General features: G+C 42.6%; 1 protein-coding gene across 4 annotated transcripts in view; it reads left to right on the top strand.

The window, feature by feature from the left end:
• The window catches only part of LOC110985278 (uncharacterized), a 48,545-nt gene that overhangs the window by 13,676 nt on the left and 20,656 nt on the right, over positions 1-14,213 (top strand). For all 4 annotated transcript variants that reach the window (XM_087147511.1, XM_087147510.1, XM_087147509.1 and 1 more), the window contains 13 exons: positions 633-837; positions 1,404-3,244; positions 3,630-3,721; positions 4,940-5,060; positions 5,827-5,906; positions 6,429-6,648; positions 6,917-7,062; positions 7,938-8,114; positions 8,444-8,635; positions 9,292-9,522; positions 11,083-11,315; positions 11,712-11,898; positions 13,105-13,209. In XM_087147511.1, coding sequence (XP_087003637.1) covers positions 633-837; positions 1,404-3,244; positions 3,630-3,721; positions 4,940-5,060; positions 5,827-5,906; positions 6,429-6,648; positions 6,917-7,062; positions 7,938-8,114; positions 8,444-8,635; positions 9,292-9,522; positions 11,083-11,315; positions 11,712-11,898; positions 13,105-13,209 — 3,830 coding nt within the window. The remainder of the gene's footprint in view (positions 1-632; positions 838-1,403; positions 3,245-3,629; positions 3,722-4,939; positions 5,061-5,826; positions 5,907-6,428; positions 6,649-6,916; positions 7,063-7,937; positions 8,115-8,443; positions 8,636-9,291; positions 9,523-11,082; positions 11,316-11,711; positions 11,899-13,104; positions 13,210-14,213) is intronic.

The raw sequence follows: 14,213 nt of genomic DNA, 5'->3' as shown, positions 1-14,213 counted from the left end.
TGTGTGTTTTTCATTACCAGCTGATGCACAACGTTGCACTTACATACAATGTACATGTGGATAATTCCAGAAATTAGGTTCCAAAAGTGTGACATTTTTGTGTCCTCGTTACATCTGATCTTTGTTATTTGACATGGAAATATCACTTGAATTGATTTCAAACTATTGCTATTTGTTTGGCAGTTAATTTATTCATCACTCTTGGAAATTAGAAACTGTGTTTTGAACCTGCAAAATCAAATGTTAGATGTGACAGGGACACGAAAAAAAATGGACCCATGGACCCTTAATTTCTGGAATGTACATACATGTTACACATGTACAAGTATACATATTTTTAACCAATCAGAAATGTTCACTGAGTGCTTGTGTCCATGATCAAATGTACATGTACCTGTACTCTGTACATGTGGGTGCATCACATTGACTACATGTACATGTAAACACATGTCAGCCTGATCAGTACATCTGACAAACTCATTAAAGTGCACATGTCTGCCTACTTCAATAACAGCAACAGAAAAATATTCTTTGAAGTCAAACTCTAGCACAGTACATGCTTGTGTTTAAATGAGTCCAGAGCTGTTCCTTTACCACCTTCAAATATCAGTTCTGTTTGGTTCAAACTTCAGGAGCTTACTAGAACTCCAGAGCAATGGCTAGTCGAACCTCTCCAAAGGCTCTCCCTCGGAATCGGTACTGACCAATCGGATTGCTTGCAGGAGAGCAAAGGAATTTTGGGTACCCATAGCCCAGGCCTGCTTGCTTTGGATATGTCCCAGTTCCGTGCCCGCACAGGAGTGCCTTCACGATACCCCAAGGAGTGCCTGCCTTCAGGTAATCGCATGTTTAACCAAGCAGTCCTCCATTGGTGTCCCGACATGTGTTATCAAATGTCAAATTACGCCCTTAATTTGATATAAATGTGTTTTTAAACACCACCTTCTAAATAATCTGACACAATTTGGGGTCATTAACTTTTGATAAGCAAGGAATCCTCTGACCGCCATGATAAAAGTTATGGAAGCATTTTGTTTGTTTATTGGGGAAAAAGCTGAACACAAAATACTATCTGTCGATATCCAACCCAATTACTAATAGTCTGGTATCTATCCAGAATGTCTGCACAATGCAGTGCCCAGCACACCCCATTTACTCAACAGATCCCACAATAGGCTGTCTATTTACACCTCTGACGACGCGGTCAATGCATGAAGTATTAAGCAAATCAAGCGAGTCCATCTGACGACGGACTTTGTCCATTTCCTGAGTCCTGTGTAACTACGACGCTCCGCCGTGGTTTTGGCAAGGCTGGCGACAGACACAGGTGAACTCACAAGTCAATCTGGCCCGTTGTACTGCTGTGTTTGTTTACCACTCTGGGTGTGATTTTCTTCAAACAGTGCATCGTGAGGAGGAGTCGGTCATGCATAGCCCAGTGCCACTGTCAGACGATCCATACTTCTTCACATCACCGCACCACCAGCCACTACAAGACGATCACACCCTGCACCATGGCTTGAATGGGCTAAGTATCGAAGCAACCAATTTGTCACACACAGGAAACCACCAGTTCCGGCAGAAACTAAGCTTCTACGCAACCAGAGGTGACCATCAGTTTGACTCATCCACAGATTCCCCACATCTTGATGATCAACACTGGCCAGACACTGCACCCATCACACAGCCGGACAGCTCTGGGTCTGCACTGGATGAGAATTCAGAGACTGAACCAAACTTCTCCACAGCGGATTACTCTGACAAGTGGTATTCATCAGCGGCCCCCAATGGTTGGGTTGAAGTACCAGTTCACAGTCCAACCAGCCTTTACAGTCAAATAACAAACCCTGCAAAACTTCTAGTGGAAGTAACGTCAGTGCCACAATGCAACCTTGACTTTTATGGGTCTGAGCCGTTAAGCTTGTACGGTCACAAATTCAATTCCCTCCCAGCTGAAATGGAACCTTACAGTGTTCTCGAATCGGACAAAAACCAGCCTACCTCAAGACATGTAAGAAATGCGGACACCGGGGATACAGATTTTAACTTGCCTTTCACAAGGGCTACCACAAATAGTACTCACCAGTTCTCAAGTAAACGTTTGGCTCATCCTAATACTCAAAGCTTTGGTTCATTGGATATTTCTCAGCCTGGGGATCCTGACCTTCGTGAACTGGACCAGTTGGACGACGCAGACTTGTACAGGTTTTCCGAGGCTGACGAGTTTGTCCACTCCAATCCCACGGAAGGCCTGTATGCACAATTCACCCCCAGAAAAGGAGATGAGAATCGCAGGGTGAGAAGGACATCAAAGAAGCCCAGAACTAATGAAACAGGGAAAAAACTGGACGAGGAAAAAGATGCAGAAGAGCAAGACAAGGATAAAGACTCGCAGCAGCTGGGAACTGGAAAGGAGCCTGCAAAGAACTGGAATAATAACAACGTTGCCACTGACAAGCAATATCATTCACAAGTTGAAAGACATCTGACGGGATATAAACACAGAGTATGTCAGCAGAATTCTAGCAGAAGTCCTCATGGATATATTGCGCCCTCTGACAATGAGCATAAAGTTTTGCTGTCATCTGACAGGTTAGCAGGCGGATATTCCCCGGAGTTGAGTGCAAACTCTTCCCACAACTACCAAATAGCAACTTCACTAGTCGGGCATCCTACCAGATTGACCTCTCGGTCAATTCTTCCCAGTGAAGGCAGTGGTGAGGCAGTTCATTCTTCCCTTTTGCGAGAGAGAATGGACAGAAGTTTACAGTCCAGCATATCACTGTCGCCGTCCACAGTAACTGTTGACACAGCTGTACTTCACACAAAGCTGCAATACAATTTGCAGTCTGGTGGTCATTTGTTGTTGCAAAGTGGCATGCACGATCCCACTCCTGACACCAAAATCTCTCCGCTGAGGCATTCCTATCCTGGAAGTCCAGGAGTTGGACTAACAATTGATGACCTGAACCTTAGTGTGTCTCCCATTGACCTGAAGCCAAGGAAGTTTCTAAACTCAAGTAGGAGCAGAGTAGAAAATCAAGGCAGATTTCCAGCTGTGAACAAAAGGCGTAAGGACAAGAACGAGATACCCACTCGTGAACATGCATCAGGGAAATCAAGTCTGAGTGAAGCTGTCCGTTCTAAACAAACCAAGAATTACATGTATGTGGACCAAAGTTCAAGCAGAACACAACATAGAAACACTGAAAGTGCTCAACAGAGAACCAAGACCAAAAGCAATGTAAGTGTTACTTGTGCAGTGTGTACATGTATATGCATTGTAAGAACTAACTTATGCTGTAAAAAAATCCTTCTAATTTGATTGCTTTAGATTTTGTCAAACTGTTCATTTGTTGACTTGCATTTGAAAGCCATGTTTTCATGTATGTACATGTATCTTCCACAAAATAAGTTCTCAGAAAACTTCATATTAAAATACAATGTCTTTATTCATTCTTAAACTTTGCATACATGAATATGTGCTGGTTTATGTAAATGTACGTACACGTGTATAACAGGTTTTAAACGTTTTCTTTTCAGGATGTGCATGTACTGTTCATGTACATGAATGTGTACATTTTTCAATGTGCTTTCCTATGAATACATATTTGTATTTTCAATTGCAGCTTCAACATTTGGCTAGAGTCCCTAAACCTCTGAAGTCTGAGGGTGTTCCTAAGAAAAGGCATACAATGACAGCTTCAACAGCACCAGAAAGGTAAAGTTGACGGTTAAAATCTGCAGTATAATTTTGACCTTTTTCCACAAGGCTGTGAGCACCTCCACTGATGTCAGTCCACTGCTAATGACTTTAGTGGTATTGTGAATTACTGCTGTTCAAGAAACAGGGTTCCCAGAGTCATGGACAATCCTGGAAAAGTTAAGGAAAGTCATGGAAATTTAGGGTGCCTGGGAATTCACAGGAAACAAAGTCCTGAAAACATCTTAGAAATTAAGGTGATGGAAGGGTTTTATTTATAATGAGCTGCTTTCGTGAGACGAAGGATTAATGATGAATTTATAGGCTGTTATTGTTAGTCTTCACCTCAGTATCAATGGCATTCTTTCAATTCATAACATACATGTACTTGTATATACATATATCAAACATTATTTTTCCGCAAAAGGCATTAAGTGTCATGGAAATGGGTCATTCTATAAATTTGGGGTCCAATTATTTTCAATGTCCCTGTTACATTTGACATATCATTTGTAAGTTTACAACACATTCTCTAATTTCCAAGAGTAAGGAATTATTGCAATTAACCTGCCGAACAAATAAAAATACTGGTTGTTTGAAATCAGTTCCTGTGATATTTCCATGTCAAATTACACAGGTCATTTGCAACAGGGACACAAAAATGTCATACTTTTGGACCTTAAATACATTGTATATATAGAATGACCCAAATTGTCATATTTTAGGATAGATCATCCCGGAAAAGTCATGGAATTTGATTTTCAGATTTCTGTTGTAACTTTGAAGAATATCTTAAATTGTAGTATACGTACAAACACGTAGCTTATCAAAGAAAATGGAATCAAAGTCAGATAACCCTTGCTCTACTAGACCAGCATAAAACACTCTGCCCTCAGGAAATTCTGTCCGAAATATTCTATGCTCAGACCTGCAGTGATACCATTACATCTGCTGTATTATAACAGCATAGAGGTGCAACGTGGACGGCGCTGTGGTGGCTCCAGGCAATTTATACCAAGAGAACATCAGTAGCAATCCTCAGTTTAGTCGAGTGCTCTTTGCTCCCAACTGATGCTCCCCTCATGATTGAGTCTTTATCAGCGATCCACTTAGCACCTTCCCGCTTCACGCCGCTTTGGAAGATGTTGTCTGGTTCAGGGTGAAAGACTGCCTTCTGGGAGCAAGGGCTGAAGACAATTGATTTGAAGTGGTCATTTTTTTAAATCTTGTTTCCAGCCCCTTGACCTTATCAAGCAGCACCAGCCCACGCCGAACCTTCTCCATTCTCTGGGCTTTCAAGATATTGGACATCCTTCACAGCGCACCGCCAGATATGCAGGAAGAACTTGTCACCAAGGTACCGCTAGTAATTTTTTTTTAAGCAGATACGCCCGTACTAATGATACAGGAACAAAGTGCATTGGTAAATTACACTTCTCAAAAAAAAGCTAAGGACCGCTTCTTATTTTGTGTCTTTTTTATATAAGATATTTTACTGCTGATTGATGTCTTGAAACAATTTTATTTTTTTTATTCCAATGAGAATACCATCTAGACAAAATGAAAGAACTAGACTAGGGAAAAAAAATAACAAGTTGAGAAAAAAGTGGTTCTCGACCTTTTTTGAGTAGTGTACCGGTATGTAAACTGCCTGTACTTGTGTCCACCAGAGTAAGCCATTATGTCTGCCGTCAGAGTACATTGTATTCCATTAACATACACGTGCAGTACTTGGGGGAGACACCTTGTGGCAAAATATCCCGCCTGAAGACACATTGGAATCCCACTTGCTGGGCTTGCAGAATCTGTATAATGATATGGAGACTTTCCATGCGGCCCAAGTCCCAGTACATGTACAATGTACGTCCATGTGTGTGTGCTTAATGCCATGTAATTTTTTTCTAGTATTATGAAAACTTGTTACATCCTGCTACTCTTTGAATGAGCACACATGGGGCAGGCTAGCATCTACATGTACGTTAATAGCACGTGTACGAAAGATTGCATGAACTTGCAAGTGCATTCACTTCTGCAGAAATACATGCAGAAGGTACATATAGATAGCCCCCTCACTAGCTCATACACAGAGCCAATACTATTTCCTGTTTGGCTTGTTTGTTCAGCTATACTGGTTCCGACGATGGCACAGGAATGTTCGTCTGATCAGGGTACAAAAGGAAGAAAGAAAGGAGCAATGGAATAGGTCAGTAGAAAAAATCTGTTCATATATTGGCATCCTAAATTTGTATGGTAAGTCTTTAGGTTTATCCATGAAGTTGAAAATGAATTATTCATATCATAGTATCTGTGTTCTGCACAGTATCTACCGTACATGTAACAGTACATGTATCTTCCATTCAAAAGAACATTGTATTATTATTGTCCCTGCTCATCAGCCTTACAACTGAAGAGTCCTGAAACCTTCTCATCTCCCTCATGAGCATAAAGCCTGAAGGTGCCATTTTAGTCCCAAATTGGTGAACACGGTAACCGTCTTTGCCTTCACATGTGCTGATTTAGTCCTGGGTGAAGAGAGAACGTTTGGCAGTAAAGTGACTTGCCCAAGGACACAACATGCTACCTGCTGCTGGGATTCGAACCCACTACCATATGATCAGGAGCTACAAACCCTAACCACGGGGCCACATGTCCCCACTTTCATTGAAACTGATACTGTTTCCAAGATGTACAGTGTTGCTTTATATCCTGTATATGTTGTCTTCAGAGCTGTGTCACACTGCCGTCACCGGCTGTTGGCGAGATGCGTCCGTACCTGGAGGCTGGCTCCACTTAGCCACAAGAGGGCAGCAGACCACCTCCTGGCAGTCCACCTGCTGCGGAAGGGAGTGCATGGGCTTCGGTGGGCCGTATCGCAGAGCAGACAGGAGATAGAGGGCGCTGTTGAAAGATATGAAAAGAGGGTGAAGTGTCGTCACTTTGCCGTTGTGAGTACAGGATGGATTGAATCCCTCTTCCAAAATGCATAATTTTAAGTGGAAGAGGAGAGGATGAGGAATCAGTTCATTTAGCATTGTGTTGTCATAACGCTGCAAAAAAGGAACGATTAGAAATGTGCACAGTACCTGTATGTGTCACGGGAGTACTTTTAGATTTTTAGATAGACAAAGTTTGGTTAAAAATGAAAACTGAACAGTGGCCATGTCACTCAGTTTATACTTTTGTCATGTCACTCTTTTCCGTTCTCAAATGCAGTGGCGTGACCTGTGTCAGGTACGCACTGAGCGTGCCCAGTTACTGGAGAAGCTTGCGGCCAAACGCTCCATCACGGTGATTTTTCAGACGTGGAAGGAGCGATACAACTTTGCACAGAAGGATGGCATTGCAAGGCTTCACTACAAGTAAGGCCAGGTTTCAAAGCATGGAGACCAAGATCAAATCGTGTAGAAGTGCAGACTTTAAGTATTGGTATAGAGGATTTTCAATCATGTCACTTTTGAGGGTTGGCGTTCAATTTACACAGATGTGTTTGGAAACGTGCACCTTTGAAGTCTCGCAGCAATTTGCTGTATGGTACATGAAATTGTCAATTAAAATCTGTTTATTCAATAATGCACACGCTGCCGCGGACTTGGAATGCTTCCAGAACTGCCTTTGCCCATCAAGTGACGCCATGTGAAAAAACCTCTATGACTGCAACAAAGCAGGCTTTTCATCCCAGACCTCAGTTTGTGCGCTCTTGTGGAAAGAATATTATTTAGGGGTGTAAAGGTAAAATTGTCTACTGGATTAAGTGTCAAAAGGCTTTAAATGTTTTTCAAAAGTTCCAACGGGGTTTTGATGCATTTGAATGATCTCCCATTCTCTGGGGGTATTAGACATACGGCAGGCAGGACAGTAATGTGCCTTGCTTGGGGACAAGGAGAACATTTGAATAGGTCAGTCTCTCAGCCTATAGATTGCGGTGAAATTCTTGAATTTTTTTTTAAAGATGACTGACAGCCGTTCTTATTTTGATCAGGCTGAATCAACCTTCAGTTGCCAGTTACCTGTAGTTTATCATGTTTATAGGCTTGCTACATGCACATTTCAAAGACTGCAGAGGTAATAAACCATTCGTTCTGCAGACCGTTGCAAACTTAAATTGTTTTGTTTTATTTCTCGCAGGATTTTTCGTCTTCACTCAAGGCTTTGTTCAGCTGATTGACAAACTCTGAAAGGCTTCATGATTGCAACAAAGTTAAAGGTTTGTTGGACATTTTTTACTCATTTGCAGGGTCAGTCTCCTCACGCGGGGTCTCCAGCGCTGGAAACTGTTTACAAGCCAGTCTAAGGTCAGAGGCTACCGTGATGAGATGAGCCGGGTGCACCATGAGGAGATGACAGTCAGGAAGGCGTGGTGCACCATTAAGGCGGTATATGCACAAACACAGAAGGCGCACAGTCACTACAGGTGAGTAATAAGGAATAGGAATCAAGTAACACAAAGCTTTTTATGCAAAGTTAAAACCTATTATTAATTTCTCAGTTCCTCACATGTACTTACGTACAAGTACGTGTATTAAATAACTGACAGTATTGAGGGTTTGCATGGCTGCCATCTTGCAGGTCAGTGCTTTTGTTCCATAGAGTCTGCATAAAGGAGGTTTTTCTTTGGAACAAAAGAACTGCCGTGGAAGATGGCTACATGAACCATGTAAAGCCTCTATAGACTTGGTATTAGCTATGGTACATGTATAGTCACCCCTGCCATTTTCCTCTTGTTAAATAATACTCTCCCAGTCACAAGCTTCTGTCTGCTGTACTGTGTACCTGGGTAAGAGGCAGCCAGCTGGCCAAGGCTGAGCGACACCACCAGCACAGCCAGGCCTTGGAGCTGAGGCGGTGCGGACTGGTGAGGGTGCACTTCAAGCGTTGGAAGGAGGAGTTGTTTGTAATGCAGCTGCGGAAGAGGCTGGATACAGTGCGAAAAAGGTACAGAGAGGTGTGGAAACGCTATCACTGGTCTTGATTTCATGGACCATGTGTTACCAGACTCACTTCACTTCAAATACTACAAAACTCTGCTGCTAGAATGATTACTGAGACAAGATAATTTGAATCTATTTCCCTGTCTTACATCAGCTGCATTATTCCCTGGATAACTTTTAAAGTATTGGTGTTGACTTGGTGCATTCATGAAATTGCCCCGGTTTATCTCCATGAATTAATTTGCAGATACATGTATCATTCTTTAATTAAGAATTAATTAATTTGCTCTTGTAACAAAGATCTTCTCACTCCATACCCATTTCTCGCCAAATTGCATGGCCAACATGCTTCAAGTTCTGTAACTTTGTATGAGTGACGCATTAACCCTCATGGAGAGAAGGGGGCCAGGTCCCCATGAACTCTATTTGTTTATTCTTGACATACATGTAAAGACACTCCTTATCCCTACAAATAAATTTGAACTCCCATCGGACATATGGTTTTGTTGTTAGGGTCATTGGAAGTTTTCATGGTTACATGCGTGCCAGCCTTCCCGCCAGTGGATTCTCCTTCCCCGGCTCGTTTAGGGTTAAGGTAATATATACCGGTTTGTACAGAGCAAGAAAGTGTTTAAATTGACCCCTATATCATTTGATCAGGTATGTCTGGGACCTGTGGACCCTTCGTCTGCAGCGGCAACAGCTCTACCGTCAGATCATGGAGTCACAGGCTCGCAAGGTTGCCAAGCAGCGCATCTTCACCAGGTGGATGCAAGTTGCCAGGCGACAGAAGGAAGCGGCAGAAAGAGCCGCAGCCATGCTGAGGAGGACATATCTCCAGATGGTGTTTGGAAACTGGAGGAGCTACGTGAACAAGGCTCAAAAACTGAGGTAGGTCAGACTTTTTCAAGATATGCTTTGCGTCGGGGACATGTTTGGTCCAATTTGCAGCGGTACGCAGGGACAGCCACGTTAGCCATTTTGTTAATTTGTTACTATATAGGCAGTAGGCCTACATGTACATGTACTTGTATGCACTGATGTCAGTCTTTGTTTGCACATGCACTTTCCTAAGGAGCCAGTGGGGGCCCAAGGTCCACTGAGCACCAGAGGAAGGCGCACATGTAAACAGGGTGTGGCACCGTCAGTACAGAAACCTATTCTGCTTGTGGAGAGAGAGAGCAAAGTCTTCCTTTGCAGAAGTAACTTTGCTGTGTTGGTATCATAAAAGCGAAGTTGTTTTTCTGTCGAAAGTCAGAAGTGATCGTCTGCATGAAGTGTGGACCAGGCATTTGAACAGAAGTGGATGTTACTTATCTTCATGTAACAACAAGTGCATGCCTGCATTACTATTCTCACGGTTGTTGGAACTCAAATTCAAATGAGATTTTCCTAGCTTTTTACTTTCAGAAATATTTTTTCATTGATACCTACATGTACATTATATGAATACAGCATTGTGCATTCCTTATTTGGACTAAGTTTGCTGTGGTCAGAGCTTTCCATGTTCTAAAACATTTTTCATTCTCAACAGTCTTCATTTCCATTTTGATCTTGTTTCCATGGGAACATTATAATCTTTCCACATTTGGAACTTGCCCTCATTTACTCCTATTGCAGCCAACTTTACCATTTAGGAATTTGTTTCAATCGGAATGGTCCAAGCTTCCCACTTCTGAAATATTTTCTGATTGACAACAGCACGTATGCTCATTTCCTTTTGTTGAAACTTCTTTACAAAGCCAATTCCCATCCCCAGGATTTGGATCCAAGATCCTCAGCTTTTTCTGACCCTCAAATATTATTTTTCAGTTACTGCCACGGTGCTTGTTTCACTTTAAACAAAAAGCAAGGGTCAGATTCACATTCATGTAGTCATATGTATAGCTACTCTGGAAAGAGCTTAAATGCATTGTTATTAAGGGAATAAATATATGCTTGGCCGGTCTGACATGTGTGTTTCAGACCGGCTCCGGAGACGGAACGCTGATAATTCCATTCATAAATACCTTTTTGATTAGAGGTGCAACAGAAGTCAATATACATGTATGACAGATTTCCAGCAACTTTATTCCAGAATTTTACTTTCATTTTGCTGAACACCCCCGTCCATTTTACAGAATATTCCATGTTCAAATTGCCCAACTGGCGCACGCATAGGAAACCATGAGCACACAGACTCTTGACCAATCAGAATCGTTTAAACTGTCTTGTATCCAGGCACCAGCGCGTGTTTTACACAGCAGGCATTATCACTTCTCAGCAGGCATTAAATGTTAATACACGGTCAAGTTGAACATTGTTGAATAGGGAGACTGTCTGAGGTATTTATGAATAGCTGCCGGTATTTAAAGCCCTTGAAATTCACATTAGTTTATTTTTACCATTGGTGCCACCCTTTGCTTGAAGTTTAATGGATCTCTCTTCATCCTTCATTCTCACCATCGTTAGGAGCACCCTGTCAGCCATCACCAGTGATGTTCACCTCAGGAGCAAGCAGCGCACGCTGCAGACATGGACCTCCAGACTGAGGGACTGTCTGGCTAGGCAGGCTGCACAGAGAGCCTGGTCCAAAAATTGTGTCCTCAGGGCGGTCAGCAAATGGAAGGAAAGGGTCCGGCGCAGACAAATGGAAGAGAGATTGGAGCAGTTCCGGCCCGTCCATGACGAACACATGAAAAGAGGTGAGATTTTTGAATATGTATACTGCAGTTTGCAAGAAATGTTCAGGGCACCATGCAGATCCTGCTCATCAGGAGGCACGGGTAGAAATAGTTGCGACAACTTCAGATTAGAAGCCATTTTGTTTCCACAGTTTGCATGCATGTGTATTATACCGTATATCATTTGTCCAAGTTTGATATGTCGTTTTCCTGTCACTTCAAAGCACTGTAATTCACAGCCCTTCTCTTATAAATAGTGCTGAATGAGAGCCCGGATGCTTAGTGCTTGCAGTTAAAATGTAGTTTTTATCTGCAACTGTACTCGTTTGACAGAAATCTGTTGTAGAGCACTCTCCATTGTGAAACCTGATTGTAAATTTGTGCTTGCTTGACATCAATATTTCCCTTGTATCAAAGATGTCTTTAGGAGGTGGGTGCGTGAATTCCGCCTGGCTCTCCAAGACCACCAGAGGGCGCTCTCAGCTCAGCACAAGCTCCTGCGGAACCAGCTGCTGCGGCTCTTGTTGTCATGGCAACTCCTAGTGAAAGAGTCGAAAACCATCGCTCCGCTATTGGAGAGGAGAGACCTGAAACAGCTGACAAGGTCTGTCTTTTCAACTCCGATACACCTCCTAACCATTTTGGCGTAATCGGAACAGCCCCGATTTTTACGCTTTCGGATTGTAAAAAAATGGAGCTTCCCTTTTTCCATAAGAAAGGAAGAAAATAAAAGAAATGATTAATCCTGGCAAAAGAGGGTGCCATTGCTGATTGGAGTTCACAATTTACAAAAAAAAGGTTACTATTAGCTACATGTACATGTACATGTATGTCGAAATGGCAGCTGTCAATGAAACGTGTGTGCATAAATATGAAAGTACATCTCTTTCAGAACTGCTTGTTTTACTATGACCTCGAAAACTAGATGTTCCAATTTGTGACTTGTCAATGTTGGTAGGTATATGCTTTTTCTGTCAGACAGATATTTTGTAGTCTGGACCCAAGCCTGGACTTCAATTATTGGTCCCCTAACATGTAACATGTGCATGGACGCATTGCCTTCCGGTGCAATGGAGACTTGCTTTGATCTCTGTATTACTTTCTGACCGGATAACATCAGATGGAGTGCTGGAAAGCACCAGGCGCCGTCTTTGCAGGCCCTAATTTGCTCACATGCAAAATAACGTCTCACCAATTGACTCAAGATCTTTGGTTGTAGTGAGCTGCTCCGTCAGGACTCTTACAGCGCTTTTATGTGGCCTCCGTTTATTTACATTCAAGCCAGGGGTATACCAAAGATACACTCTTTCTTGGACACAGCTTGAAAAAAACAAACTACTGTAATGGCAGCAATCTTGGAGGCCCAGAACATTGAGCCAGAGAGGCCTCATTTGTTTGTGCACGGCAATAACGAAACGTGTTTCCTGTCAGTATGTATAGATTGGTTGAGTAGAGGATGGAATCAAGAACTTGAACTGAATCAGGCTAGAGCAGTTTCAACCAAGAAATTCTAAGCATATCGGTACCTCTCTCTTGCATGTGCAAATCATGCGTGGGAAAGTTGAGTCATTGGTGCTGAAGTCCTGCTTTGAATTTTACTTAGAATTTCTCGGATGGACTCTCTGGAATTATCAAGATTTGATTTGGTTACTTTTTTATTGGTATTATCCTCTATGGTTGAGTGGTACTGGCGAGCATCTGTGTGCACATATAATCCAAATTCAGTCTTACACCAGGACTAATACATTTGTAAAATATGTAATGTCTTGTTTTTAATTCCTCTTTGTTTGATCTTTTCCTGCAACTCAAGTTCGTTTGACGCTTGGCAACAGGTAGTCTTTCGGAAGAGAACTTGCAAGAAATACCAGGCTCTGCAACTCAGTCGCTCTCTTGGCAGTGCTTTCAAGACGTGGAGGTAGGTTAATAAATTCCTTTGCCTAGTTGTGATGATTGCTGTTTTTCTCCAGCAGCGTGAGGCCGTGTCATCACTGTCATGCCACTTCTACAATTTCCCACCACCAATCAGCAGTGGGCAAATGTTTGTTTAGCAACCGTACATTGTACATTGTTAGGTTGACTCAATGTGGTTCCTTTTCTCATAACCAACTGTGAATTCGTTATCAAACGGCATTATGGTTCACCACTTGCGCCGTGGACGTTTATTGTTATCGTACAAGTTCATGTACGATAACACTGCATGTCTCACATACGCCCATATTTCTCTTATACCTTAGCCATTAAGAAAGATTTCAAGGCTTTCCTATTTATGACCATGTACATTGTAAATACTGTGCGTGGTATCAAAGTCCCTGTCTATTGCAGTGGTATTTGTATGTCAATTCACGTTGATCGGTGATTGAGAGTGCCCTATTGACACCGTGGGGGAGGGGATATGAAGACGCACTGTTATTCTTCAGAAGTTCCCATTGGTGCTACAGGCCCACTACACGGAGGGGCTTGTTAGCAGGCTGTGTGCGATGTTCCAACTTGGCTGAGAGCCATGGTTGCCCATCATGGCAAATATTACCCCTCTGAATTTTCACGGTATTCAGAAATGGATGACATTACAGGAAGAAATGCGGCCTAAATCTTGCATAAATGACCTCCAAGACTACGCACTTGTGGTGTGCCACTTTGTATAATGTAGTCGGGAAGTTGGGTGATATCTTTTCATGAACATAGTGACTATCCCCCTCGAGCAGAAGCACCCCGCCACCCCCTCATCGGTAGAAAACAGCCGCGTTGGTAGTGATGCGATGGTGACATGTGCATTTTCGTAGTCATTCCTGAACCAGTGCAGTTCAGTCCGACCAAAGGAGCCTCCGTTGCTAAGCTTAAAGCGCCCTTTCTTGGTCAAGCTCGAGGTGCATATTGACACTGTAATGCGATTTATCTGTGGAAGGTTTTGAATTCCCACAT

The sequence above is a fragment of the Acanthaster planci genome, linkage group LG16, assembly GCF_054643075.1.
Source record: "Acanthaster planci isolate LZ-2023a linkage group LG16, COTS_SCS, whole genome shotgun sequence".
NCBI classification, from domain to species: Eukaryota; Metazoa; Echinodermata; class Asteroidea; order Valvatida; family Acanthasteridae; genus Acanthaster; species Acanthaster planci.
This window is presented reverse-complemented; position numbering and strand designations above follow the sequence as displayed.